The sequence below is a fragment of the Anomalospiza imberbis genome, chromosome 6 (assembly GCF_031753505.1).
Source record: "Anomalospiza imberbis isolate Cuckoo-Finch-1a 21T00152 chromosome 6, ASM3175350v1, whole genome shotgun sequence".
NCBI lineage: Eukaryota > Metazoa > Chordata > Aves > Passeriformes > Viduidae > Anomalospiza > Anomalospiza imberbis.
The window spans coordinates 38,736,216-38,761,518 of NC_089686.1; the positions used below are offsets into that span (position 1 = coordinate 38,736,216).

General features: G+C 47.4%; 1 protein-coding gene across 6 annotated transcripts in view; it reads left to right on the forward strand.

Moving 5' to 3' along the window:
• CREB3L1 (cAMP responsive element binding protein 3 like 1) overlaps positions 1–25,303 on the forward strand; it is a 74,266-nt gene extending 48,963 nt beyond the window's left edge. For 3 of the 6 annotated variants that reach the window (XM_068193536.1, XM_068193534.1, XM_068193531.1), the window contains exons 2-12: positions 4,036–4,264; positions 9,017–9,177; positions 10,729–10,807; positions 11,722–11,882; positions 12,518–12,667; positions 13,439–13,497; positions 15,297–15,365; positions 17,665–17,764; positions 21,795–21,915; positions 22,365–22,608; positions 22,999–25,303. In XM_068193536.1, the coding sequence (XP_068049637.1) occupies positions 4,072–4,264; positions 9,017–9,177; positions 10,729–10,807; positions 11,722–11,882; positions 12,518–12,667; positions 13,439–13,497; positions 15,297–15,365; positions 17,665–17,764; positions 21,795–21,915; positions 22,365–22,608; positions 22,999–23,035 (1,374 nt within the window). In that variant the 5' untranslated portion in view covers positions 4,036–4,071 and the 3' untranslated portion in view covers positions 23,036–25,303. The remainder of the gene's footprint in view (positions 1–4,035; positions 4,265–9,016; positions 9,178–10,728; positions 10,808–11,721; positions 11,883–12,517; positions 12,668–13,438; positions 13,498–15,296; positions 15,366–17,664; positions 17,765–21,794; positions 21,916–22,364; positions 22,609–22,998) is intronic. The other 3 variants (XM_068193535.1, XM_068193532.1, XM_068193533.1) reach the window with 2 other exon arrangements.

Here is a 25,303-nt window from a genome sequence, read left to right on the forward strand (position 1 = left end):
GAGCTGGCTGATCTCAGCCTGGTTGGAAGGCACTCTCAAGGAGTTTTGGTCTTGAAGAAGCTGTGAGAGGATGAGGTTGCTGTGCTTGTGAATCTCTGTCCATCCCACCTTCCTTCACACCCAAGTTCCATGGACTCTTTCTTGGACCTTCCCTGGTCTGCTGAGACCTTTGTTGCCATTGTGTTGGCAAAAGTCTCCCCAAAGCCCAGCCTAGCTGTGTCATTTCGTGGCAGCACATGAAGACTTTTAGCTGTGCTGGCCCCAGCCTGGGTGGGAACGGAGGGCTAGTGACCATCCAGCACCTTCCATTCCAGCGAGGATAAAGCTACTATCCATTTGGTCAGGTGATAAACCTGCTTCTCTTCGTTGCTCAGAAACTTGGAGCACTGACCCTGCCATGTGCTGCTGTGATGTACACAGCCCTGAGTCCCCATATCCTAGTTCCCTGAACCCTCTCTCACACATGCAAAGGAGGAGTATGGCTGAAGCTTTCTCTGAGTTTTTCCAGATAAGTGCAGCTCACAAAATTAGGCTGGGTGGGACAAAATTTGCATATTCTGGGTTAACAGGCTCAATCTAAACTAATTAGTAGTGGTTTTGATGGCATCTAGCCAAAATAAACTGTGGGTTGCTCCTCACTGTGTCTATCACAGTTGGATCTTGACAAGAGGACACTCTTTCTTCTTTCCATGTGGTTGCATGCACAGCTGTCTTATACAAATTAGAAGTCTAAAATTAACAATACCTGTTGACTTCAGGAGAGAACAGTCAATCCTAAAGCCCCAGTAGTTTTCCTGGGTTGTGTTGACAGCTTCCTGCTGGTCCCATAGTTTCCATTATGGGTATAGCCAGCTACAAACCCATGTTATTATTTTTGTTTGCTTTACTCTTCCTTCTGCTGCTTTCCTCTGCCTTTTGCCACCTTCTTTGAGTAAAACAACAATCTCCAGCTTTGTGTCAGCTCTAGGTGCTCTCCCTCCTTGAGGATGTTGGATCCTTGGAGCCCATTTTATTAATAACAATAGTTATGACCAATCTCATGGGCTAGCTCCCTTCTCTCCATTGTCTGTGTTTGGAGATGTTGGACTGGTATATGTGTGAGTGGTGAGAGCTGAAACGGGCTGCTTTGATGAGAAGGCTTTGCCAGTATTCAGGAGGATAAGACCCAGAAGCCCAGAGAGGGGTAGATGCCACGACATTTCTGGATTCCCAGAGAAGGGTGCAAGTTTCATTCTCTGCTCATCACCCATGTTTTTCCTGTACTGTGCAGTAGGCCTCTGTCTCGTGGGAGAGAATGGTCTCTTGGGGACCTGAACTCCTGCACCTCTGGGAGAACAGTGTTGCCTTCATCTTCATTTCCACACAGCGAGGTCTTCCAGCAGCAAGTCTGCTGTGTGGTGTCTAAAATAATGAGAAACCTGAAATGATGCCTGTGTTAAGGCTCTGATACTCAGTTCCTTGCACTCATTACTCATCTCTCACCCCTCAGCAGCTGCTAGGGTGATTTTTTTTAGTTACAGAATAAAGCCAGAGACACATCTCCGCCTCTTCCCTCTAGGTAGGTTTGTCCAACAATAGAGAGATTGTTGACTGACCAAGGGATCATTGTTCTAAATGTGGGTGGGATGCCGCTAAAAGACAATCTGTGTAACTACTGCACGAATGCATTTCCTTGACCCTTCAACCCACCTCTGCCTTTGTTAATGCACAGTTGTGAAAGAAACTGGAAGCACGTGGCAGTGTCACAGACAGCTCTCCCCACAGCCATCAATCCAGCTCTTCTTCCCTTCCATGGCTACACAGTGGTTCTAGTTTTCATGGTCACAACATGAAATATGATTTGAGCCCAACTCTGCCGTGTCGTGGTGCATTAGCAGCCGGCACTCTGAATCCCTTCACTTTTCTGTGGTTCTCGCCCTTACCATAAGGCTATCGTGTTCACATCCTGTGTTTGCTTGTGTTGTTTAGAGAACACAAGACAAAGAACAGCTGTTACATGAGCAGGCACTCTCTGGGGTTAATGCTCAGGACTCCAAACTCTTTATCCTTCTATGCTAGAAGGACAAAACCTGGGTTTCCAGTGCTTTTTAGATAACTATCTAACCCAGTTCCATTTGCTGACTCAGCTCCCTCTGAAGTTACACTCACAGATGGTAGGTGTTTTCTGTTACTTGATTCAAGTGCAAAAATGCTCCTAGGCAACTTGGAAATGGCTGGGTGGATTTTACCAAACTACCCCGCCAACTCTGCTTCTGCTGTGGGAACAAGTGGAGAAAACTTTAGCCCATACATTGCAGGGAGGGCCTCAACACTAGGATTTAGCAGGAGTGTGCCTTCTCCACCCTACTTGCACATGCAGTGTCTGGTCTCCAGGAAAGCCTTGGACGGTCGTGTGTTGGGCTGTCACTCCAGGCAGTTGGAGGACAAGTGGGAAGGAAGTGAATGGAGAGAAATCTCATGTCAGGCAGGATGCAGGTGGCAGAGAATCCACCCCCATTTCCAGCATGCTCTTTAAGCATCTGAGGTTTTAAATGGAGCAGATGAAGGATGATGTTGGAGGGTGAAAGGCACTGACATGTTGGAGATTGCTGCCACTTACCATCTCCCTCCCCCGCTTGGTGGGAAGTGTGGGTCTGTTCATCTAGAGCCTACTTCACTCCCCAGCCTCACCCCAAAGCTCTGAAAGCCAGTGCAGTGTTGACAGAGTGCTACTGCGCTCAGGTAAAACAAATATACCTTCCAGTAGGAGCAGGAACCTACAGGCTTCAGCATCCGGGGTCCTCTGGCCACCTCCTTCCTCAATCCTAGCACTGGGGAAAAAAAGAACTGCACACACTCCATGCTTCTCTAGAAGGCAGGCTCTCTCCTGAGCTAAGCTCTCACCCTGGAATTAATTGGCATTCATGTCTCCACTCTAGGACCTACATGATCTCTCCCACTCTCATTCATACCCTGTTTCTCTTGGTATTTCAGTATACTGCTTTCAATGCCTTTCTGCCCACCAAGATGCTTTTCCAGGCAGGGGGTGGGGGGACAGACCCAGTCTGACTTTGCTGAGCTCTCTCCAGTTCATTTAAGTTACACAGTTCTGTCTGTGTAATATAGTCACTTGAATCTATCCGTCTTTTCTTTCCTCTCCCTGAGCCAGAAGCCTCAATCTGCCAACAAATGGGATAATTTTTCAGCTGGTGTTTGGCAGCCATCATTTTTCTCCCTGCCCAACCAATGCTTTGTTGTAGCAAATGGAAAAGTTAGTGATTTGACTTCTGAATAGGAGGATATGCCTCAAAGGAAGAAGGTTCCCTGTAGCATCAGGAGCTCAGTTCTGCAGCAGCACTGGCCAGATTTACTGACTGTTACTGGAATGATTAGTGGAATGATTGTTTGTTGTTAACAGCCCATCTGTAGTGTTTAAACTTCACCGGGGAGCTGAATTTCACAGGCATTATCTGGCTGAAGTACAGCCTCATATGGTCCACAGAGGGGCTGTTAAATCCCAGAGGAAATTAAATACAACAGGGGGCCTTCCTGTTATGTTGATCCAACTGATCTTTTTTCTCTGATAGAAATCAGCAGCTGGGTTGATGTTCTCTGGGACATCAATGTGCCTATTGCTGCTGGCAGAGAACATGAAAAAGTGTCTGTCACTAAGGACAGGTACTGAAGACCATGCCTTTGTGCCATACTTACATTTTATCATCACAGGAATCTCTTTCCTTGTCGTTTTGTTGTCACAGTGAGATGATGTTTGGAAGACACAGATAGATACTCACAAAGGGAGGGGGAGATAAGATAATGTAGAAAAGTTTCATGTGTGTTTGTGGCACAGATAAACATGCAGTGATGTAGGGCATCACCTCCGTTTCTATCTTAATTTGAGGTGTTTTTGTCAGACTGATGCAGGCAAGGAATAGGAACTGGTTTTTGCCATGCAAAAAGGTCTGATGCTGAGGTTTGACTCTCAGTGCAGAGGAAGGATCTCGGATCCCTCCTGGAGTTGACACTAATGCTCTTTCTCCTTTTGTCTTTCTTCAGCATTTCTCAGAGAATCTGGATCACTTCTCTGACAACATGGAGGATTTCTCCAATGACCTCTTCAGCAGTTTCTTTGATGACCCAGTGCTGGCTGAGAAGAACCCTCTGCTGGACATGGACCTGGATCCACCCACTCCAGGCATCCAGGCAGAGCACAGCTATTCCCTCAGTGGAGACTCTGCTCCCCAGAGCCCCCTTGTGCCTGTCAAGACTGAAGATAATGCTAACGGTGAGCATGAGATGTGCACACTGCCCAGCACACTGGGCACATCTGTTAGCAGAGGCTCTGGCTGGCTTTCATATATAAGGACAAACTGGCTATTCCTTGGACTTGCACATGACTAATCTGGGGAAGAATTTGGTTTGCTGTTGTCAAATGCAGTCCACATTTTTCCCTTCCATTTGTGCTGTGAATGTCACATTACTCCTTTGCTGGGCTTACTGTTATTTATGAGGATGATAACTGGCTGTGGCTTAGTGTGCTGCCAGCTTCTGGCAAGCAATAGGCAATGTCTTTTTAGGACCCTGCAAACTTGGGTGTGGATGCTCTAGATCCAGCTCCATTTTGGCGTCAGGCAGCAGGGTTTTGGCTTGCACATAGGAAGCATGAGTCTCTGGCTGCAGCCAGTGCTGGTACATGTGGAAAGCTAAGTGGCTTCTTTACCAGCAGATCTTTTAGCAGGAGACAGTGAGGAACAGTAATTTCAAAATTTATTTTTAAAACAATTCATTTCAGGATAATTTATGATGGCTGGGTATTTTTAGAGCTGTCCTTGCAGAGAGTCCTGTAATTTGTGGTATTGCGTGGGTGTCCCAACAGCTGATGGACACCAGGCTGCCTGAAAAAGCAGTGGCACAGGCTCAGTATACACAGAAGACAGCTATTTCTTTGAGCAGCAGTGAGACTTGGGACAGAGGCTTCCTCTCATGAATGATCCCAGCTTTCTGGTACAAACACCAAGGCAGGAGAAAAGGCTGGCCTCTTCTACCTCTTTGGTCCTTGAAAAGGCACAACCATCTGCCACATTATTTAGGGGCATCTCAGAGAGATGCTGGGAGAGAGTTTTATGGCAGGCCAAGCAACTCTAACTTAATACCAAAAAAGCTTTCAATTTGCATTTCTTTTTCCTTAGTTTTAATCCCAGTACAGTCTTGGAGGGGGCAACTAACAAAAAAACCCCAAACCAGCGTGAACAAATGAATACAACTTTGTTTTGCCCCTGAAAATGAATAGGAGTAGATAAGACTTGAGAATGAGAGAAGCCAAAAGAATGCATTTGTAGACAGCAGTGGAATGAAGACTGCCTGCATGAAGTTATCTCAAGGACTCCTCTCTGAGATACTTAGCACCACTTCTCCTTCTCTCCACTGTGTCTGCACATGCCCTTCCTTCAGCTGTTATGTCTTAAAGGCGAGACCATGACTCTTGAATGGAGTGTGACACTGATCCTTGGGCAGAGGCCAGCACAGGGTGTACTGTGCATAACCCAGGAGAGTTTGAGATGGGCCTGGCACTTGCTCTCTGAGAGTGCAGATCAGTTTTATAAGGGACTAAGGCCTAGCAGTACAATGGCAGGTATAGGAGTCTCCATGCACCCAGTCCTGCAGCTAGATAATTCAGCTTGTCTTTCCAGGGCTTTTTTGGCTCATAATTGCATGTGAGTCATATTCTAGTGAAACCCTGAGTCAGGTCCAGTGTTTGCAACACTGTGCAGTCCTTTTGGCACAGCTCCATCCAGTCTTAGTCCTTTTAGACATTCAGTTCCAAATAATTACCCAGAAATGGTTTTTCTTTAATATTAAGCAAGCTCTGCTCAGTCTGCAGAGCTCCTCAGGAATGCCCCTGCTCTGTCTAGGCTTGGAGCTGGCTGAGGCTTGCTTTTTATCAGCTTTCTCCCAGCTTTTCTGCAGATCTCGAAAACTCCTCCAAATCCTGCCCCTTCCCACATGGTTCCCACTAACACAGGTCAGCTAGGGCAAGTCACTGGGTGCCTTGTGACCTTGCTTATTAATGGAGTCTGGTTTCCAGATGGCTTATGCATACAGACTGGCTGCTTCATTTCTCAGTACCAGCCCTGAGTTTTGCAAGGTGTGATTTGATGCCATGAGCAGGGAGAGCCAGGGTTGTGCAGAACAGTGGGCACTGGACCAGCCTCAGGTTAGTGCCTGCCCTCCTGTACAGGTCCTGCTTTCTCACTGCTCTTTGCCTCACCTCCTCAGCCTGGGCAGCTACAGATATTGCTCAGCTGTATTTCTTCCCAGTATGTACAGAGCATCTACAGAATATCTGGAGCAGAGGATGAGTGTCTTGGCATGCTTCATCCACCAACATACTGTGAACTCTGCAGTGTTATAGTGTTACCTGTGAAACATCCTCTCAGGCAGCAGAACCTAGACACGTCCACAAAAGATGCCTAGTCCTCAGTCCCTCATTGAACTTCTGATGGCTTATTTGTCTCTGATTCCGTAACCCAGTCACTCCCCAGAAGAATCTCTAAGGGTGGGAAAGAGAGCAGGGTCAGAATGTAGACAGGAAATGGGAGAACGGCACATACTTATTTGGGTGTCTGCTCCTTGGCCTGTCTGGACTGACAGCACTGGGGGCTGCTCTCTCACTGAGTCAAGTCTGATCGGAGAGAGCCCTTGGTGGTCTGCTCTCCCTTGTCTGGTAACTTGCTTCAGCAGCAGCCCTCACAGAAAGAGGATACCCCACACATCTGAGAAAAAGAGAAATGCAGATCTTTGCAACAGAAAGGATGAGGAGGAAAAGGCTTTGAATGACAGTAAGGAACTTGAGAGTAGTCAGCAGGGAAAATGTTCTCACGGTGGGCATAGCAAAACCACATAAGAGTTTAAATGGGGGAAGCTGTGAACTCTTCAGCACTTTTCAAAGGGGTAGGTTCAAGTGAATCATCTATCAGGACTGACATAGGTTTTTAGTTGAATTTGCCTAGAACAGTGGGATAGACTGAAAGATCTCTCAAGATCCCTCATTTCTGTGAAAGGCAGAAGTCAGTCCAAATTTTCTGGATACAAACATTTGTTGCTGTGTGACACTTTGCCTCCTTCCGCCAGAAGGGGTTTGTCTGCATACCAGGGTAACTACGACTTCACTACTAGCTGTGGGTTCAGTGTCCTTAGCAGGACAGAGGAAACACAATCCACTCTGTGTCTACTCAGTAGGCTCTGTGTTGTCTCAGCTGTACCGTGCACCCCTGCCTGAGATGCTGCCTGATGACATTAGCCCTGCTGTGTTTTGGGGAGCTCTAGAAAGCAATCCAGCAGCACTGAGAGCTGCACATGCAGCTGAGGCACACATGCAGCAGCCACAGGAGCTGCGACTGTGCTTGACGACGTCCAGTCGCAGGGGCAGCTGGAAGGAGTGAACATCTGCTAGAGAGACTTGTCTAGGCAGAAATAAGAGGTGCTAGACCAAAGACAGGAAAACAACATATTCCATTGGCAAGGCCAACATTGTGTTATCATATGTAATTCTTGTCTGGGCTTTAACACCACTCTGTCCAAGCAAAGGCCAGAGGCAGGATTCTGCCCTGGCCTCTCCTGAAAACAGAGGCTGAGTAGGGCAAAGACAATATTGATGTACCTTTAAGTTAGACGTACCTATAAGTTAGATCAGATGGCAGCTCCCATGTGAACACTGCTTGTTTGTACTCTTCTTTGTGCAGGCTTTTCTGGAGCAGAGAAAGACCTTTCTCCCTCTCTCTTCTTGCCAGGACATCTCTGGACTGAGGCCTGCACTGCAGAAGTGGTCTGGGCAGCAGACAGCTAGGCAGCATCCCTGGGCCTGACTGAGAGTGCTGCATGCAGAGAGCAGTGCAGAGAGGTTAGAGAGTGAGTCAGACTGTGGCCTTGTGGAGGCATCTGGAGCTCTCTCTGGTGACACACTTAGCAATAGTCTGTCCTATGCCAAGCCAAATGTATTTTTCTTGTCAGATAAAATGGGAAAGGGAATGGATGAGGATTAGGAAAGAGGGTGCAAGCTTGCAGGCCAGCTAGGAGTAGCCTTTTGGTAGGCTGAACTATTTGAAGAGCAAAGACTGAAACTTTAGAGCAGAGCCCAGGCAGCTCTCCTGCCTAGCAGTCCTTTTTCCATCTGATCTGCAGTTTTTCTGGGATCTCTACTTCTGGTGGCAAGCCAGGCTCACATCACAAATGTGCATGGGACAGAGCAGGCAGGAGGCAAGGGGAGCATGCCCCCACGGCTCCATTCAGTTCTCTTCAGACACTCCCTTTCCCTCACTCGTGCTTCTTGTCCCTGCCAGCAATGGCAGCAGGGTACAGCTGCGGACAACAGTCCCCTGAACAGCCCAGGGTAGAGAAGAGAGTCTCAGAGGTGAGACTGAGGGGAGCAGCTGTGGAAGCAGCCTCACAAGCAGGTGATGCAGAGGGCTTCCTTCCACAGAAATGGAACTTCCTTCTCTTCTGTCATGCAGCAAAGCCCTGGTAGTTGGCACAACATCATCAGGCGGCCGAAGCAGCACTGTCAGCCTTTCACTAGCATCATGCTTTCTCTCTCACCAGCTCTCCAGCACAGAGATGGTGCTATTCTTGGTAAATCACCTGGCAGCTCTGTGATGCTGGCCATGCTGCCTAAGGAGCAACAGCCCAGCATCTTCCTCTCACTGAGCCTAAATATAAATAAGCTCCAGAGGATGAGACCTAGACATTACTGGGGGAAGAAACCCTGCAGCTGTCCTCCAGAGCTTGGGCTGTCCAGTCAGAGTCTAGCAGAGACACAATTCCTTTATCTCTGTCCTGTCTGCTCCCCACACACTGGGGAGCACACGCTGGGGCTTCATTCCCTTTTGTACTCTGTGTTGTGGGCCTGCACGTGTTTGTGTGGTGAAAGTGCTAAACTTGGACAGGCAGCCTCCTCAGTCAGAGGAAGCTGTCTGCATGGCTTCATTTCTCCTTGCCCTCTTCTTGCTGGAGTTTGACTCTCATGTTGTGCCTGTTTCAGAGCTGGAGAATGGAGTATGGTCACTGGGGCCCAAACTCTGCTCCATCATGGTGAAACAGGAACAGAACCTGCCTCTAGACCTGCCTGAGTCCCAGCTACCTGCCAGCTCCATACCAGTGCTGAACCTCAACCCTCTGCAGAGACTGCCACTCCCCGAGGAGGTGAGCCCATTTAAGATCTGTCGGGAACCTGGGCTCTCACACAGCAGCACGCCTGGTGATGCAGACGCAGACATGTGACTGCAGGGTCCTGCAAGGTGATTTAGCTACTGAACAGACAGAAGAAGGTGTTACAAAACCCAGATACTGTATTAGTTGTCATTCTCCTCTTAAAATGGCAGCACAGGCAGCTTTACAATCTTGGTTAAATATAAGCATGTTTCCTTGGCACAAAAGCCAAAAGCTTTAAGCTTGCACCTAGTGGAGATCTCTCCCCTCCAATATACTAGTATTTCTGTAGCCACTCGTGGCTTATTTTCATTTTTCGGAGAACAGTGTCAATTAATCTGATGCCAGTGACCTCACTATTCCTCCATATAGACCCTTACTCTGCCACTGTCTTTTTCATGGCTTTGAACTTGTCACATGGCCTCTCACTCTTTGTAACTGCTCACTGGAAATGTTGGTCCCACTCCAGGTCTTGCTTGCTTTTTTCTATGAAGCAGCAGGATTTATTATTTCTGTGTAACAAGGGGCCAACTCTTTTGGTCATATCTAGGTTCTTAACAAGTCTATTTGTCTGAAGGAGGTTCACTTATGCCACTGGTATGTGGGTGTAAGTTGAGGGCTTAGTTCAGCTGGCCTGGAGTCCAGCTGTGTTGGATGAGAAGGTCTGACCAGTCTCACACAGACCTTGCCTATCTTGTAGCAGCTCAGTAGATAACAGTAGAGCATCTCTGGGGTTCACTTCCTTTTTTCACTCATGTTGAAAATCTTCCCATTTAAACAACCATCCAGAACAAATGGGTTCTTCCAGCCAAAACTCTGCACAAACTTCCTCTATTATTTACACAGCTTGAACTTGCTGTGCCCTCCAATCTCTGCTGTGTATGCTCAGCAGCCATACCATGGTGCTCTCTCAGCTGTGTTTACAGTCTGGGGGAGTTTGCAATGTGTCTGTTTAGTGTAAAAACTCCACCCTATGGTGGGCTGGGGGCTGGCAAACCAAGAGGCTGAGGGGCAGATGGGAGTAAATCTACTCTTTGTTCAGCTCTCTGTCCCCTCCAATTGGAAACAGTTGCCCAGTGGCCCTGGTGAAAATCACATGAACAGGACAGCACAGTTGTTCTGTTTCTGTACAACCTCTATACTCGCATTTATAATGAAGGCAGATCAAAGAGGGACTTCCCATGGTAATGCAGGGGTTGGTTTAAATTAAACTGTCTGGGTCTATCAAATGAAGAATTGCCAAGAATAAAAGTCATCTCCCTTTTGGAGATACTCAGCTCAGTGCACTGCTTGGCAGCACATCCATCTGCCAGTGCCACTTCCTCTGTAAATGTGTTTGCACTCTGTGTGCCCAGCAGCTGAGACTTCAGGGGCTTATGTTTGAACTCTTGGTTTCCTCCATGGTGAGAGGCTCCTTTGGGGCAGAGCTGTGAGATGGGTCAGGTCAGACAGCAGGGGATCAGTGGCCATGGACAGAACTGGGGGGAGTCTTCTGGGCAGGGGAGGTGGCAGTGGCCAAGAGCTCTTTCTACTTCTCTTCCACAGATTCCTATAGAAATGACTCCAGCACCTGTGATCAAAGCTGAACCCAAAGAGGTGAACCAGTTTCTAAATGTACCTACAGGTAAGAAGATAGAATTTCCTGGTCAACTATATTACTCAGCTAGAGATTGTTATTATACAGGGCGGAAAGACACCTAAAGACAGAGCTGTGCATATAAGGTAGCACTGGGGCAGAGAACAACAGAAGAGTGGGCACTGCACTGTTCTAATTCAGACCAGTGTCTGCATCAGGAGCCACAAACAAAATTGTTCAGACAGGGACTCCCAGGCAAAACAGGCTACTTCAGAGTTGGAAATATGCAAGAGTGCCTTTAAAATCCTCAGAGAGACTGTAGAGCTATCCAAAAATAACCATCTGAAAGTCAGGAAATTCAGGATCCAGTTTAATTTGAAAGAAACCCAAGCATCTGAAAATCTGCCGATGCACAAATGAAAGCACTATGGGAACTCCCACTGCCGCAGAGAGACATTCCTTAGGCATATTCCCACCTCCATTAAGGCCCCTAGGGCTCTCCAGTACAAAGTGGGGACAGTTTTCAAGTGCTTGGAAACCAACTGAGTGACCAGAGCCCTGTTGGATCAAGTGTGCTGGCAAGTATGTGAGCCCTGCAGTGCTTTTGGAAGAGCTTTGCTCTCACAGAGCTTCCTGTACTTGTGAACAGGCTATGGAGCAAAATATCACAGGCTTTTTGCTTCATTTTGGTTGACACTGGAGCACGTTATTTCTTCGTAAATACCTTCAGTTCCTTGGCAAAGCCTTGCCAGCTCCTCTGCAGCTCCTAGTTTAGCACATTTGAGGTCAGTCTAACCTCTGTCTTGGGCAGTGCTCAGTCAAGCTTTTTTCTCAGACTCACCTCATCTTATGAAATTCATCATCCTCTCCTTTCAGGCCTGTGTTATGGCAGGGTGCATAACCCTATGCCTGTACCAACAGGCTGACATGAGAGCCATTGACTCGATCTCCTTATTCCTCAGTAGATGACCTGGTGCAGATGCCTCCAACTCCACCCAGCAGCCATGGCAGTGACAGTGACGGATCTCAGAGCCCTCGGTCCCTGCCTCCCTCCAGCCCAGCCCGGCCTGCTGCTCGCTCTTCTACTGCCATCTCCTCCTCACCTCTCCTCACAGCACCACATGTAAGGAAGCAACAGGGCTGGTACACAGGGCTCCTTGCTGCTCAGAGGGGTTTGTAGGATTTCCTAGGCTTATGTGGAGGTTCCTGCCCTTGCAAAGGACTCCAAGCTGAAATGCTCTGTCAAGGCAATGTGATGTCTTAGAACAAGGATGTGGGGACAAGAAATGCTCACAGGAGTGAGAAGAGGCACAATGAATCTTGCATATCTACCAGCAGCTACCTTGTTTTAGCAGGTGCTATCTTTCATCCATACTTTGGGAAGTGGCTTATGCACTGAGAGGACTTTCTGAGAAGGCTAATGAGAGAGAGGAATTACTGAGAATTCCCATAACCAAACCATTTTAACTGTTGTCCGGAAGTTTGTTGGCAGGGTCCTGCAGTGCAAGTCTCTAGCCAGCCTCACTGTGAAGGAAAAGATGCCCTCCCAGGTAAAAAAGGAAAGGAGTTGCTGAGCTGTGCTCCCAGGATCAGGTTGAGAGTAGGAAAGAGCACTGCCCTGCACCTGTTTGGTGTCAGTGGGCAGCAGTGTATTCCATTATGATGTGTACAGCCTCTGGCTGCTCTGCAAGGCTTTAAGGAGGATCACTGGGGTAGAACTCCTTGCTGACATTGATGAATGCTCTCTGTGTGTTTCAGAAGTTACAAGGAACCTCTGGCCCACTGCTTTTGACTGAAGAGGAGAAGCGCACCTTGATTGCAGAGGGTTACCCCATTCCTACCAAGTTGCCCCTCACTAAAGCAGAGGAGAAAGCACTGAAGAGAGTCAGGAGAAAAATCAAGAACAAGGTGACTGCAAAAAATGTAATCATTCAGTTCCCATGATTCCAGAGCATCTTCAGCTGGCCAGTGCTATAGCTACCCTCACCTCTTCAGCTGCACTGCAGCTCAGAAAAGGTGGGATCGTGCCTTTGGTACACTAGCAGGAGCCTCCCAGCCCACAAAAATAGTGCCAAAGGGCATCTCTGCTTGCATGCTTTGCATACAGCTGTACCTGGGAAGTGTGGCTTCCAGCCCAGCTGCTGGGTGTGTGTGGTGTGGGAAAGGGTCCACAGATCAGACAAACTGGTGAGGTCAGGCCTTGTTGCAAGGACAGGGAAACCAAAGCCATTGCATTGTGCAGGACAGGTGATGCAGAGTGTTCACTAGCCAGGCAGAGGCTGTGCTACTTTAGACTGGGATTAGAAGGCATCCTGTGGGAGAAATGGTGAGACTGAACTAATCATCCAGTGACTCAGAAGTGGCCTGGGGCAGAATCAGCCCAAATGGGGACAGCACATACACATGTGAGTCAGTGGAATGGAATGCAACCCTGAAGATGCTCTCAGCTGCAAGGGGCACAATGCAACAAATGGTTGCAGGCTATGAGCCAAGAAAGGCTGCATACCTACAGCATCAATCCTCCCCAGTTTTGGCCTAGAGATCAGCAGAAATGGCAGACTGGAAAGCAACTCCCCATTTGCCTTTAGGATGCTGTGTGTGCAGGAGACAGACAAGATGCATGAGCTACAAAAAATATCCAAGGCTTATGATACTGACTCCTCTCTGCCCCCCTCACAGATCTCTGCTCAGGAGAGCCGCAGGAAGAAGAAAGAGTATGTGGAATGTCTAGAGAAAAAGTAAGTTTCTTTTTCTCAGTCTTACTTTGAAAAAGGGAATCCTGACCATGCACAGGCTGCCTTTCTAGTGTTTTGTCTCTGAATTGCTCAAAAAATACAATTCCTTGCAAGGCTGGCTGTCCTGGAGTTTGGTTTGGGATCCTGCCCCTACTCTCCTCCCTCCTAGAAATCCTCTTGCGGGATAAAGACTGGTCAAGAAATTTTGTGTTTCCAACTGCTTCATTTGGGTGGTGCCCTGCAAAAGACAGGCCATTCTGGCTGCCAGCAAGGTGGGATAATGGGTTTCCCCACTAGAATTTGCTTCTATTTTGTCTGTCCCATAAGTACCAAGCTGTCTGAGGGCACTGATCATGGCTTTTTCCCTCTCTTCCCATAAAGGTGGACACACAAACACTTGACAGCAAGAAAAACCTTGCATTACAGTTATTCCCCACTCTCCCCCACTTCCACTCTCTGCATTAGCTTTGTTTTTCTCTTTGCAACCTTTTTTTTTCTCCTATGCATGGCAGGCATAACCTAAGGTGATGTCACATTACACTGAGTAGAAAATAACTCCTATACTAGCAACCCCTAATGCACATTCCCAGGCAAAGAAGAATGCTGGAATCCAGGCACAAATTCATGTTTCTGTAAATTACCATCTTCTTCCCAGTTACTAACACCATCTGAGATCAGCAAATGGAAAAAAACAACCCCCAAATCCAACTTTAATTAACTCTTCTCCCTGATGCTATTTATCTTCTCTAGTTGCACAGAAATGCTCAATTAAAGCAGATGATTCAAGGTGCCTCAGTGTGCATGGGTACATCCAGGCATCAGAGCACATCACCTCCAGCTAATGTCCCATATGGGGACCTTCAAGCCAGGGCTGGGGAGTTGGCTGACCTTGCTCAAAGGGCAGGTCCAGGGCGTTTGGTGCTGGGGCCTCCTCCCCAGATGTGGCTGTGGTGCCTGTATGTACTAAGCAGTTTGTTATGCTAGAGCATTGCTATGACAGATGGTTTTCAAACAATGCCAGGTTTAAATGTGAACCAAAAGCAGCATTCAGTGCATTTTTTTAAATAGAACATGTCTTTGGTCAGCTTGGCTTACTCAAAACTTGTTTGTCAAAACCTGTACTTGGGCCCTTCCCCATTCAGTTTGACACTTTTGCTGGAAGCCCAGTTTTTGCACGGAACGCCTGGTTTAAAGACTGTGATGCAAACCTCCAGCAGGATCAGGCTGTGTCTCTTGCCTTTTTCCCGACCTGGAGGCACTCCCGGTCCCTTGTCCCAGCTGCAGCTCAACCACTTTCCCGTCGGAAGCCGTGGGAAGGAGCCTGCAGGTTCTCTGCTGCCCTCAAGTGCCTGCAGTGGGAGCTGGCACAGCGTTTGCACAGAACGGCCTGGGTTTCACAGCCAGTGCGCAGAGCCCAGGGCAGGTTCCCAGGGAGTGGTTTGACTTTGTCCCCCTCCTCCTTTTTTATGCTTCTTAGGGGGGTTTGGAAGTGAGGGAAGTGTCTGCATAACTGTGGGTCTGTCCTGACTTGACCTGTGTGTAACCAGGTGCTCCTCTCTCTCCCAACTCTCAGAAGACCCTGAACTGGGAACTGTCACATGTAACTGTGCACCTGCAGTCTCATTCCTGCTTCACTGGGGCTGGCTGCCGTCAGGTGGGCCAAGTAACATTTGATTTCAGGACCGTATCTGCAAGTGACAGATGAAGCCACTGAGCCTCCATACCCCGTGAAAAGCAAGGACCGTATTGTCTTAATCTCTCTGGCCTTTGTGACTAACCAGCTATGGCTTTTATTCCTATAGGGTAGAGACATACACAACAGAAAACAATGAACTCTGGAAAAAAGTGGAGACCTTAGAAAATGCAAACAGGTAAGAGGAGCTAGACTTGACCCTCTGTGGGTAAGGCAGGGTGGCTAGGAAGGGAAGTCAGAAGCACTGGAGCGGGGGGACAAGAAGAGAAAAGCAGGCTCCTCCAGCTCCTGGATGTGTGCTGCTTGGCGAGGTGCTGGTTTTCAGCCCATGACAGCAACGAGGCAGCTGGGTTTGGTTAGCGAGCCTGGAATGTTTGTGTTGGGATGCCAGCACACTCCACAGCAAGGGGAGGGAGGGAAGGCATGGTTCCTATATCGCTTTGTCCTTCTCCTTGCAATCCTTTGGGCTCGTGCTGCCTTCTCCATTCCCCTCCAGGGCTTTGTCTGTCTCCAGGGCAGATGCATTAAGGGAGGCCCCTCACACCAGCCTCTCAGACTCCCTGTTTCTGCTTTTGGGCTCTTCAGAGAAATACGAGGCCCTGGGCATATTGTGGCTGTTTCAGGTTTCTCTTGAAAAAGCTGAACAAACTTGGTGAATACAGGGAAAGCCCATTCTTCTAATAAAAGTAGAGATCCCAACTCCCACCAAATCCAGGGCAATTCATTGTGCATATGGTGTTCCAGCCCTTTCTCAGCCTCTTTTGGGCAAAGCAAGCCCAAAGAATCTCTGTCTCATCTGCTGCTACTGCTCACCTGAAAGGAGCAAGCTTGCTCCCACAGCCCCAAAGTTCTCTCATCCAAGGCTCTGGGTTTCCTCACTCAAAGCTCTGGTGAGCACTTGTGCTTCTTATATGCAGAGCTGGCCAACTAATCACCAGGGGAATTTGCTTCCTTGGAAGCAAATAATGAAGACGTCCACACTACAGTGGGAAAGGGCAGCTGAAACTAGAGGAAAGCCCAGCTCTGCCCCTCTTACTGGGCACAACAGGTGTGAGCAAGGGCAGGGTAAACTGCAGGGGATGCTTGTCTCTATAGCTCCATTTATGTCAGCTCGAATTGAAGGGGAGACCCACATCCAGAGAGCCAGTTCCTCACCCACTCCTCAGCTGCCACGACAGCTCATGGAATACTCCTAGAGGCTTCACTGCACACCTTCCTCCCATCCATGACACGAGTGCAGTGGCCTTGGCTTCCAGGCTTGACACTGGTGCTGGGACTGGGGCTTGCCAGGCATGGTCTGGCTGAGGTGTGCAAGAGCCAGAGGTCTTCTGTCTGCCAGAGATATAGCTGCTTAGCTGCTCTCATGCATGGGGCACAGCTTGCCACCTGGCCTCTCTGGGTGTGTGGACAGCCCTGCTGCTGCAAAAGTGTGAGCCCCACCCTGAAAAATCAGGACGCTAGCCTAAAAGCCAAGGGATTTTATTTTTTTCCCTAATATACACATTGTGTTCTTTCTAATTGAATTTGATTTTTGAGCACTGCCAGTGGGACACTCTGTGCTTCTCTCCCTCCACATGTACAGGGAGCAAAACAGGATTTGGAAAGGGATAAAGCCGGGATTCTCCTGCAATCTCCTGGTTCCAGAACCTGGCATTTTATGAAAGCTCAAACATATTTGTGTAAAACAGTCAGTACTCCCAAAGGGAAAGTCAGCAATAGTCTCCATTTCAATAATATGCAACTCCTGGGAACTGTGTGCTCTGTAGTCTCCCTTATCCCAAATTCCTTCACCAGCTCAGTGAAGGGTTCAGTAGCTCTTGGTAACACCTACCACTATTTTGTATTATGTGTGCAGATGCCCATGAACAGTTAAATGGGGCAGAGAGACCTTAGCATGTGTTCCAATCAGGGCAGCCAGAGAATGAATTAATTGCTGAACTCAAGATTTGGCTTTGCCTACATCCCTCTGCAGAATTTGCCAAGACTGAAGCAGCTCAAGGGGATCACAACTGTTTCTTATTTCTCTCTCCACCACAGTTTGGGGCACAAGTCGAGCTTCAGAGTACGTGTCTCTGAATAAAGTGGGAACAGGCAAGCCTGTGCTAAAGGTCTGACCTGTCTACAAAGTTCAGCCTCCATGCCAGAGCTTGGTTTTCATGGTACGCTGGCTCTCCACTGCTCTGGGAATTGACTGGCTGGGTTTTCAGGCACCCAGGAGTCCTAAATAATAGTCATTCATAATAGTGGGTAGGTGCAGTGAAGGTAGTGGCGGATCCACTGATAAGACCCTTTTTTCTTTCTTGTTTCCCAAGCCTGTTTGCTCAGAGAACTTAAACAATATACAGCAAAGGGGAGATTCTTGTTTTCACGAGAAGGGAAAATCAAGGTACAATGTGAAGCGGGTAGTGGTATTCTTGGCTCACTTGCTGGCTTCTACCTCCTTATTAAGTTTTGATATGCATTGTTTCCTATCACAGGACTCTGCTCCAGCAGTTACAGAAGCTTCAGGCTCTGGTAGCTGGGAAAGTCTCCAGACCTTATAAAATGGCTTCCACGCAGACTGGGACCTGTCTAATGGTATAAGCTTCATTTCCATCTTCCTTATTGGCCATGCTTCTCCAGACAGCTTTGTTGATTGCCTGTCTCTACCCTCTTCCCTGCTGTCCAGCTCTGTTCTCAGTTACATCTGCTCTTTCCTTTTGTGTTACAGTCACCAGAGCTGGGCCCTGTGTCATACATACATCAGTTGTTTATGCAACAACATTAGAATAATTCCTGCATTTTCGCTGCCTTCTTCCTTGGGCAAAAAAGCACATTGTTTGCTTTTCATTAGCTATTAGCCATTCAGCAAAAATCTTCAATGAGCTTCCATTGTAACGGGCAGAGTATTCTTTTGCTGAGCTGGTAATGCTTAATGTTTAACTCAGCAGGGCAGATGAACACTCCAAGTATTCATCCCAGTGGGCATTACCTTGTGTTTATCAGCAAGAAATGGCATCTGTTCTTGCTATGACTGCACATAGGCTTTGTTAAATCCAGCTGGAATTCTCTTTGTCCTTTTGACTAACCATAATAATTCAGGGTTGTTGTTTTGGTAATCCCTGTTTGCCTCATAGTGGAGGATCATGATTAATAAATATTGGCTTCATTGAGGAGTTTTAGGGCATGCCAGTGTGTAGCCATAAATAAATTGCTTATTCTTCATCTCATTTTTTTTTTCTGGGGGAAATTTCTGATCCATAGTAAAAATATAATCTTCACCCCTGTGATGTCTCTGCAGGATTGTCATAGTAGCTGCTCGTGACAAATTTGTCAGAGTTAGTTATCTATATCGGTTATCACTTCTGTACTGTTAGCAGTTACAAAATGCAAACAGATGGTGAGGTACTTGCCCCACTTTCTCAGCACCCTCAGTGTCCTAAGGGATTGTTTTTTGGTACTGGTTCAATGAGTTTCCTTGGTTCCAGAGCCCCTGCTCTGTAATTTCAATCACTTCCTACTTTCAAAATCTGCTCAACCTTTTGCTACTCTTTGCTGCCCCCATGTCAGACCAGATTTTAATGACTCTCTTTTTTTTTTTTTCCCTGCCCTCTGTCTTCATTCCCAAGTTCTTTCCACACTTTTGGGTGTGACCCAGCTGAGCCCAGTGACTCATTGCTCCTTAATGCAGCAGCTCATCAGAGCACCCCTGGCTCCAACAATTCTTCAATGCTACTACCTGGAATAAACAAGTCTAGAAGAGGTGCCTTGCAGACATCCCCTGTGCTACAGGCTGATATAATATCTAATTTAGCTTCCCAACAATGTCCTATGTTTCCTTGCTGCTCCTTTGTTGCAGGCATCTCAGCCCACATACCCACTTCCCTCAGACTTCCTAGCTTTTGAAGCATTTCAAGAATTTGTAATTTGCTTTTCTATTTTTGACCAGTTCCTTTCATAAGCCTCTGAGTTCTCATTTTCCATTTTCAAATACATCATTCCTTATCATGACAGATATGTAGCATCATTGTGTCTTGCAGCATGGGAGTGGAGCAGGCTACCCTTCTTTAGCCCTGTGTCATTGCTGCTGAATATTTGTACTGCCACTTCTTGGAGGCCTCCAGTGGTGAGCAGTCCTCAGCCTACTCAAGCAAACCATTCCAGTGCTATGTTATCTTTCCCAGATAAAGCACTCTTGCTGTCTCATCTCAATCTTCCTTGCAGCAGCTTAAGCCTATTAGAACTTCTTCTGCCTATTGTAAGTAAGATCTGTTTATTCTCCCTTTGGGCAGCTGCATTTTACATATTTGAAAACTCTTGGTTTTGAGCAACTCCCTTCAGTCTAGTCTGCTAAATCACCATGATTTCTTCAGTTTTCCCTCAAAGGCTGAGTTACTGAATCACTTCTTGTTCCCAGAGCTATCTTCCAGACTTTCTCCAATGGTCCTGCATCTTCTTGGAAGTATAGGGCCCAAAGCTGGGCATAGTGTTCCACCTGAAGGCCAGTACAAATCCAGCCAGAAAGCCTGTTCATAATGCTTGGGCTTAGATTTGCCCTTTGCAAAGTGACACTGACCTGAACTCATGCATCAGTTTAACTCCCAGAGCCTCTTCTGTAGGACAGCCTGAAGCACATAGCCGCTGATGTATTTCCCCTGTTAATCACTTCTGCCACCTCAGAGCTCTCAGCAGGTCTCCACATTTGTCGGTATAGATCTTCCCACTGTTCTCTTGGACCATTTCTTTCCATGGTCAAGATCATTCCATATTTGAATACTGACCAAAAGCCAGTCTGCTTGTAGTCTCTCCCATCTGCAGATTTAATACACTCCATCATTTAAGTCAAGCTTAAAAACGCTGAATCTTGCCAGATCTCTAACAGATCTTTCTGCTACTCCATCTGCTACTTCCTCACAGTTTGACAGTAAACCTTTGATAAATACACTCTCAGTATGTCTTTTTTATTATTATTAATTTTGCCTCCACCTTTCCAAATGGTTTTACAGTAGTTTTCTCTAGCTTAATTTCCCTCAATTTTAAGAGGTCAAATAATGAGATAGTCAAAAGCTGTGACATAAATTGTTACTCAGAATCAAGCCAAGAGTTACTGTTATGAAGTGTTGTAGAGTTTGAACCTAGAAGTGAATCAGAGCATCAGAGTTAACCTGAAACAAAACAGTAAAAATAGTGCTGTTTTGCAAAACCCCAGCTGAAAGTCCTGTTAAAGCAAGATGTTAAGTATACTGCTCTTTCTCAGCCCAAAAAGCCTGTTTTTTTTTTTAGAAGGAAAGAACAGACTTTACAGGGCTGGCTCCCTTTTCTCCAAGTTGTGTGTTTGGCTGTGATAATTCCAAGCAACATCCATTCAGAATTTATTTCTTCCTCTGTTTTTGTTGAATAAGGATTCTAAATTCTTCATGTGCCTGATAGGACATGCTTAGACAGCAGCTATGCTGCCTTCATTTAATGTCCTTACTTTAAAACCAGCCATGAAGAGTCTGGACAATTAAAATCCCTCTTTATATAACATAGTATCCCCACGTTACTATTTCATCTTCCACATCTCCTGGAATCCACTGATGTTCAAAATTACGACGTACCAGCTTCTGTGCATTACTTAGGCACAGGTATTCCAAAATAGGTGACTTCTGAAAAGCAGTCAAGCAATTGCTGGCTGTCCCCACAGGCATCCACCCAGACCAAATTTGCTAGTTTATACATAGGTAGTAGACATCACCAAGAGATGCATCACCTCTTTGGCTGCTCAGTTTGAGCACTGAGCTGGCAGCAGGTAGTTACAGACCATGCATGGTGCATGAGTGTTCAATAATTTGGCTCTGTACCATTTCCCATGTGTGCCTTCTTGCTCTGTACTGGCAGTTCCCTAAGCTGTATAGAGTCCCTTATGATCAGCACTGGCATTTCACTCTGAAGCTTTACTGTTATGGCAGAATTTCCAAATAGCTCCAGACCTACCTGAGGGGGATTTCAGGGGAGATTTCATGTACCTTTCTCCTGTTATCACTGCCTACTAGCTCTGACTGGTCTGCTTGATAGCAGAAAGCACTGACACATGGTCCTGCATACCTACACGTCAAGCATAAATTTAACCCTTTCCTAGAATTCTGCATCTTTACTATCAGGTATTAGGCAACTGCAGTTCTGCTGTCATTTCTGTCCTTGCATGGATAGTAGCTTCACTCTGCTCTGTGTGTGGTACCTCACAGATTTCTCCCAGTGGGCTTGTTTTCTTTACAGCCCACAACAGCTCCTGCTAAGCCAATGGTCAGGTTCCATTTGGTCAAGGCAGAGTTTGTCCCTTCTGTTGAGGCTCCCTTTTTCAGTTGTTTCTCAGCTATGCCTTCCACTATCTCTCCTCAATAGGACAGGCAAGTCTCACAATTGGACCAGAAATACTCCAAATAAAGCAACAAGAGGAAGTTTCTGACTTCCCTTCTTGAATTTGCAACAGAGATTAGCACAGCAAGCCCCTTCACTGTCTGGGGGAACACAGGTACCCAGTTGTCAGTCTGACCAGATCTTCTTACACAGCCTCATGTTGTTGTGCTGTGGGGGGAGTGTTTCTTTATGGCTAGTGGCACTGACTCTGTGCTGATCTCCTTTCTAGGTGCTGGCACTCTGTTTCGTTCTGATCCTGGGATCCCTGATGCCCTGTCTCCCTGAATTCTCTTCAGCATCACAGACAGTGAAAGCAACACCAGCACCAGACATTTACACAACTAGTAAGAGTGAGTCTAACGTGTTCCTCCATTTCAACTTGTCAAACTATTTCCAGCTCTTCTCTCGACACTCTGATCAGGCATAGCATCTTCACCACTGTGCCTACCCCATATACTGGGACTGTGGCAAGGGAAGACTCCTAATCTGTCAGTGGTACAAATTCCATAACAGCTCCTTGTTGGGCCTGTTGTCATTCTGTGCTAACCATTGTGCCAAAACATTAAAAGTGTCAGAGGAAGGAACATGAGGGAAGAGTCCCAAGGCAGAGTGGTTGTCTTCTGAAGAGGCTGTGTGTCCAGGGGGGAGTTTGCTTCATGAAGCTGGGGGGAGGAGGGTATCCTGCACAATTCCACATGGACAAGGCTGGGTGACCATGTCCTGAAACCACCATCATAACCCACACTCATTGCAAGAGGCCTTGTCCTCATTGTTAACCAATGCTCTCCTTTTTTTCCAGTTCAGTCACGGAGCCTCCTTTTCTATGATGAGGGTGCTGGCTCCTTAGAAGAGAGCTATAGCTCCTTCCTAACCATGGACCATCCTGAGGGGTGGGAGGCCAAAAAAAGGCAGTCTGAGGAAGGAAGGCCTCATCTGGCCAGGACACATGAGACGGCTAAATATCTGAGCAAAACCCAGGGGGGTCCTGACCAGAACCGAACTGACCCAACTCTCAACCACCTCAAAGAGCAATTCCGTGAGAGGTAAGCAGGTGGGGACAGCTTCCAAGCCCAAAACACAGCATGGTGTCTGGGGTAAGCAGCAGGCATGTCCATCCCCTGTGCTGCAAGCTAAGGACAGCTGAGCCACCCAGGACAGGCAGTCAGCTAAGAGCCATGGCTGGAGGAGGCCAGTGCTGGCAGGGAGCATAAGAACAAGTTCATTTTCTAGAGTTCATCCATAAAGCAGTGTCCCACTTACATAAAGATGTGGAGGGCTGGATGACTCACGTGGTCCCAGGTTTTTGTTCCATTTAGTGCCCTGACCAGGAGTTCATCCTGGTCAGAGCAAAGTAGCTGGGCACACAGAGAAGTGGATTTGCATAGGAGGCTACAATGAATCTTGACTGATGCCTTGTCTTTTCTTTTCCTCAGGGAGACAAGCTCCAGTGAGACAACTGAATTCTTGTAGCAGCTGCTGGACCTCAAGGCCTCATCTGTCTGATTGAAGGATTCCCTCCTCACCAAGCAACTGAGGGGACTTGGCAGGAGAGGACACTGCATTTAGACACTCCTAAACTGGCCTTGGGTTCAGCTCCTCCCCTTCCCCATCATCCCCATTAGTGCTGATCTCTCTGAGGGGAGTTACAGGACTGCCAGAACCAGCAATAAGTGTCTGGAGAAGCCCTGAGATTCCCTTTTCTCTGGCCTTACCTCCTGCTTAAATGAGCACTACCCTATGGATGTGGGCTCACCTAGGAGAGGAGGGAGATCAGGGGAAGCCCACAGACTATTCAGCTCACTCCCCAAAGCCTCCAGACCAAGGAGGCTGTCCCTACATGTGTACCCCTTGGCTACATCAGATGCACCTGAAGGAGAAAGTGCTGGATTTACTGTCCTGCCTGAAGGTTTTAGGAGTGGGTGATGCTGGTGCTGGAGAGATGGCTCTGGAGAGTTTGAGCTCATTCCTTGCCCTCCATATGTTAGTATATTTCTGCTTCCATTGAGAGAAGACCTAGTTCTTCCTCGCTCTAGTTTTCTCTTGATGGACATGCCTACGTAACTTCAACACCAACTATCTGCAAAGATCTGCACACAAACGGAGTGGGGGAGAGAGATCCCAGACAGATAAATCACCATAAAAATTAGCCAGCAGCTTCTGGGTAACCACAGCTATGAAAGAGAGAACAACTTTCCCTCATAATCCACTTCTCCCCACCCTTAGCACCTCTGTTTTGGCAGGGGTGGCATTTTTCTTTCTGTTCCCAGCTTGGGCCCTACAGTGCAGTGCTAGCCAGGTCAGTGGTCTTCCATTCTGCAAGCCTCCCCCTTTGAGAGTGAGTGGGAAAAACACATTCCCATAACCCAAACCCCATCCCAGATCTCCATCCCTGATTCTGCTTCATGCCTAACGGGGTCTTCCTAGGAACCACCAAGGAGAGCTCTACAACCCCTTGGAGGGCTGTCAGATTAGCCATCATTCCCCTCACATCCTCTGTGTGCACAATGGTGTTGTGAAAGCCACTGAGGACATACTGGCATTTCTGGAGACAGGTACATCTGTCAGGAAGGAGGTGGTATGTTGGAATTGGCCAGGGTCACCAAAGACAGTTTTGGACCTCTTCTTTCTAAATGCTGACAGCAAAGATAGCAAACTCTTGCCATACCACCTCTCAGGCCAGACTTGCCAAGTTTGGTGTTGAAGTGACATCATCTCAAGCCTATGCCATTCTCTTTAGCACCCAGACACCCATTTCTGACCCTTCTTCCTCTCCAGCAAAAGTCCTGCAAAAAGGCAGAAGTGTCTCCTCACTCCATTCCCTCAGCTGCCATTTGATGGAAGGACAATGTGGGACATGAGTGTCGGAGATCTGAATGTGGCAGGTTGCCCCATGTGTAACATGGGAGTCCCTGTGCACTCTGCCAGGTCTCACAGCAGGCTCCTCTTCTGCTTCTTTCTCATCAAGCACCCTCAATTCACTCTGCACTGCCCCAGCCTCTCCTCTTCCCCCCCAGGCTGGGAGTGGAGAAGGCTCCCTTTAGAGGAAGGATGGGATGGCTCTTGCTCAAGGACTTAGAGAGGTGAGGGAAGGGCCCTCACATCCTTCTTTTCTCCCTATTGAAAACTGATTTTGCCCCTCCAAGTCATTTAGGAAAATTTGGACAAAGCTGGCTGCAATCGTGCATGCGTGGCCAGTGGGGTGATGAAGAGGAAGGCTTTCAGCATTGCTCTGCTCTCCCCACAGGACCCACTGGTCACCAGATACCACTGCATTCTCCATTCTCCACCTCTACCCCAGCACAAAGAACCACTGCCGGGTCCAAGCACACCCTCCTCCACCCCAACAATTCCACTGAGCATGTCCCCATGCCTCCCACTCCCACCGTTGTACAGAGATCAAGAGCAGAACTCGTTTGTACATAATGAAACTTATTTTGTATTATTGCCGATTCCTTAAGATATTGTATTTTGGAGACTCTCAGATCCTATTTTCAGTATTGTATTTTATTAAGAATTAGTGCGGGCTTGGCATCTATGAACTTCTTTCTTGTAGCAGCTCATTTTCCACTTATACTCCAGCAGCTGCTTCTTTCCTCTTCGTTTTTTTGGGTTTTTTTTTTTTTTTTTGTGGTTTTTGTTTTGTTTTGTTTTCAAGCCACCCTTTCTCCTCCTTCTATCACTTGCTCTGCATTTGCTTTATGAAGCAAAATAAAAATAAAATAAAAAGATGCAGCATCA